Here is a 2,494-nt window from a genome sequence, read left to right as displayed (position 1 = left end):
TATATATATATATGTGTGTGTGTGTGTGTGTGTGTGTTTGTGTGTGTGTGTGTGTGAATTTTCATGGGTGTATTTTGGTACACATGTCGACAATGTATAATTTTAATGATTAGATTTGGACAAGTATTGTGTTGAACACAGCTCTTGTCACAGCCTGTACGCTCACACGTGTACAAGTGGGTATCGACCCTAGCATCTCTAACATATTCATATCCATATATACATTCAAGCACATCTCACATATGAGTTTATATTCTATACCTATATCCGTATAGAGTAGGCCAAACAGTGTACCAGACCGAGCTCTTGCCACAGCCCCTCCACGCACTTATGTACGGAGTGGTAGCAGCCCTGATGCTTCTAGTGCTTTCGCTAACGCTGAGTGTGCGTCTCTTTCTGACGGCTCCCACTCGACCGGAATGGTTGTGGCAATCTCACGTCAATCGTGCTGATCTGAAAGTCACGCCCGAGGTGAATGCCGCTTTGGAAGCTTTGTTCGACAAGCTGCTGGAAACGCATTGGTATCCGTGGTACCAGGTATCTGCCTATGAGTTCACACGTGTTCGTATGTCCTGCGCTGTTTCTTTTTGAGTACACTTATTCTTCGATTATATATGTATATATATATATGTGTGTGTGAGAGAGAAAGAGTGTGTGTATATATATATATATATGTGTGTGTGTGTGTGTGTGTGTGTATGTATGTATGTATGTATGTCCGTACGTATGAGTGTGTGTATGTGTGTGTGTGCGTATCCGGTTTGTCAAGGGTGGTTTCCTCTTGGTCCGTAGAATTTTTCCATCGCGGCTGGGCTTTAGTTACATATCATCTCAAGTTCGTAGAAGTATGCCAAGACTTTCGAAACGTGTTTTTGTTTGTGGTCCATGGCATACTGCAGTACATGACCAAGTTTTTTGGCCATTTAAAGCGCCTCATTTTGCTGCGCTTTTTAAATTCCTAGAATACGCTATCGAATTTTCTTCTCTTATAGGCTTGCAATCATTTACATGCTTCTCATGCTAAGTTCTCCAATATCGTACAAGGCCCTGCAAAATTCGTGATACCTTCGAACTCGTACTTATGCTGCACCTACTTGTACCCTACAGTACGTGACCAAAGACGAATGCGCGGCAAACTCCGTCCGTCAACACCTCACATATATAGTAAGCGAGCTCGTGTGTCGCATTTGCAACAACAACAATGGATTTCCGTTCCTGATACAAGCGGTAGGTATTCGAATGCGGAACAGATGTCCAAATTAGGAATAGGTATCCATAACTGGAAGTATCGATTACTTAGGGAGCGGTTTCGCATGGTGCGCTTGCGTATATTCTTTCCAAACAATAGAATGCACTTATCGTGTCGGTAAAGTACGTACGCACAGACACGCGGTCTCCGGCATCCGCGACCCGCATGCGGCTCTTGATCCCACCTTTTAATTGGTTACTGTACTCTCAGGTTTAACATGGACCCCTGTAGGCCATGGACCGAAGGTTTATGGGTATCAGTTTGCTAGGCATAGACACGGGTATATACAAGTATCTAGTAAAGACCAGGCGTCGGTCTACCTCCTTTACTACATCAATAAAGAACCATGTCAACCGACGGTCTGAAGCCTGTGCTGGTCTTACTATGCTCTATGCTTGCAGGCGCTCAACGCAGCCAGTGCTCACATCACCAGCTACCATACAACCCTGAGGCGGTACGGCGGTGACCAGAGACCTGACTTTGTCGAACTCGTGCTGTCAGAGTTTGGAGGGGACATCAGTTATAAGAAGTTTCGGGTATGCAGACCTAGTTGTGCTTCGGTTTAAACTCGGTGTTGGGTTTGATGTTTTGTGCCTTCAACGATTCCGAATGCCTTGTGCGTTGTTTGTATTGAAACGTAGTCACAGTATGAATATTGATTTGAACTATAGCTATACATTGGGTGTGATGTTTGGTGCTTGTAGAGATAACGAATGGTTTGAATCTTTCTGTATTGGTGCCGGTCATGGTACTCCATCGGTTACGGCTGTCTGTTGAGTGCTGCTAGCTATTTTAATAGTTTTTTTACCCCGGTACAATCAGCCAGAGCGTATCTGTATCTGTGCGTCGAGCTTCATAGTCGCCTACAGCACTAATCAAAGTCACAATAGGCTACAGACTATAGCTGAGGTTCTGAAGTGTTTTTTACGTCGGGAGATTCGCTGGTCTCTTCTGCCTCCTGTTGCTTGCCTGTGACTAGTGAATTGATTTAAAATAGTATGTCTCATCGAGATACTTAATTTCCTGACAAACAATAACTGGAACCCATTTTAGAATACAGAAAAACCCAGTTTGTTCGTGTTCGTCTTGCTGCTATCTCGTTGCTTGACTTCGATGAAAAGTCGTGCCACCATACTACAGGACGCGTTCGACATACTCTTCCATCGGAATCAATTCTAATGAGACACCATTTTATAGATATGCATACATGTACGTGTGTGTGTGTGTGTGTGTGTGAATATATAC

At 43.9% G+C, this 2,494-nt stretch overlaps 1 protein-coding gene across 1 annotated transcript; it reads left to right on the top strand.

Moving 5' to 3' along the window:
- Nucleotides 1-330: 330 nt before the first annotated feature.
- SARC_14302 (hypothetical protein) lies at nucleotides 331-1,227 on the top strand (the record flags this gene model as incomplete). Its single annotated transcript, XM_014291567.1, has 2 exons — nucleotides 331-537; nucleotides 1,108-1,227. Coding segments are annotated over 2 exons (327 nt in total), but the record flags the coding sequence as incomplete, so codon positions are not given.
- Between the last annotated feature and the right edge of the window lie 1,267 nt (nucleotides 1,228-2,494).

This window comes from Sphaeroforma arctica (assembly GCF_001186125.1).
Source record: "Sphaeroforma arctica JP610 unplaced genomic scaffold supercont1.4426, whole genome shotgun sequence".
NCBI classification, from domain to species: Eukaryota; class Ichthyosporea; order Ichthyophonida; genus Sphaeroforma; species Sphaeroforma arctica.
This window is presented reverse-complemented; position numbering and strand designations above follow the sequence as displayed.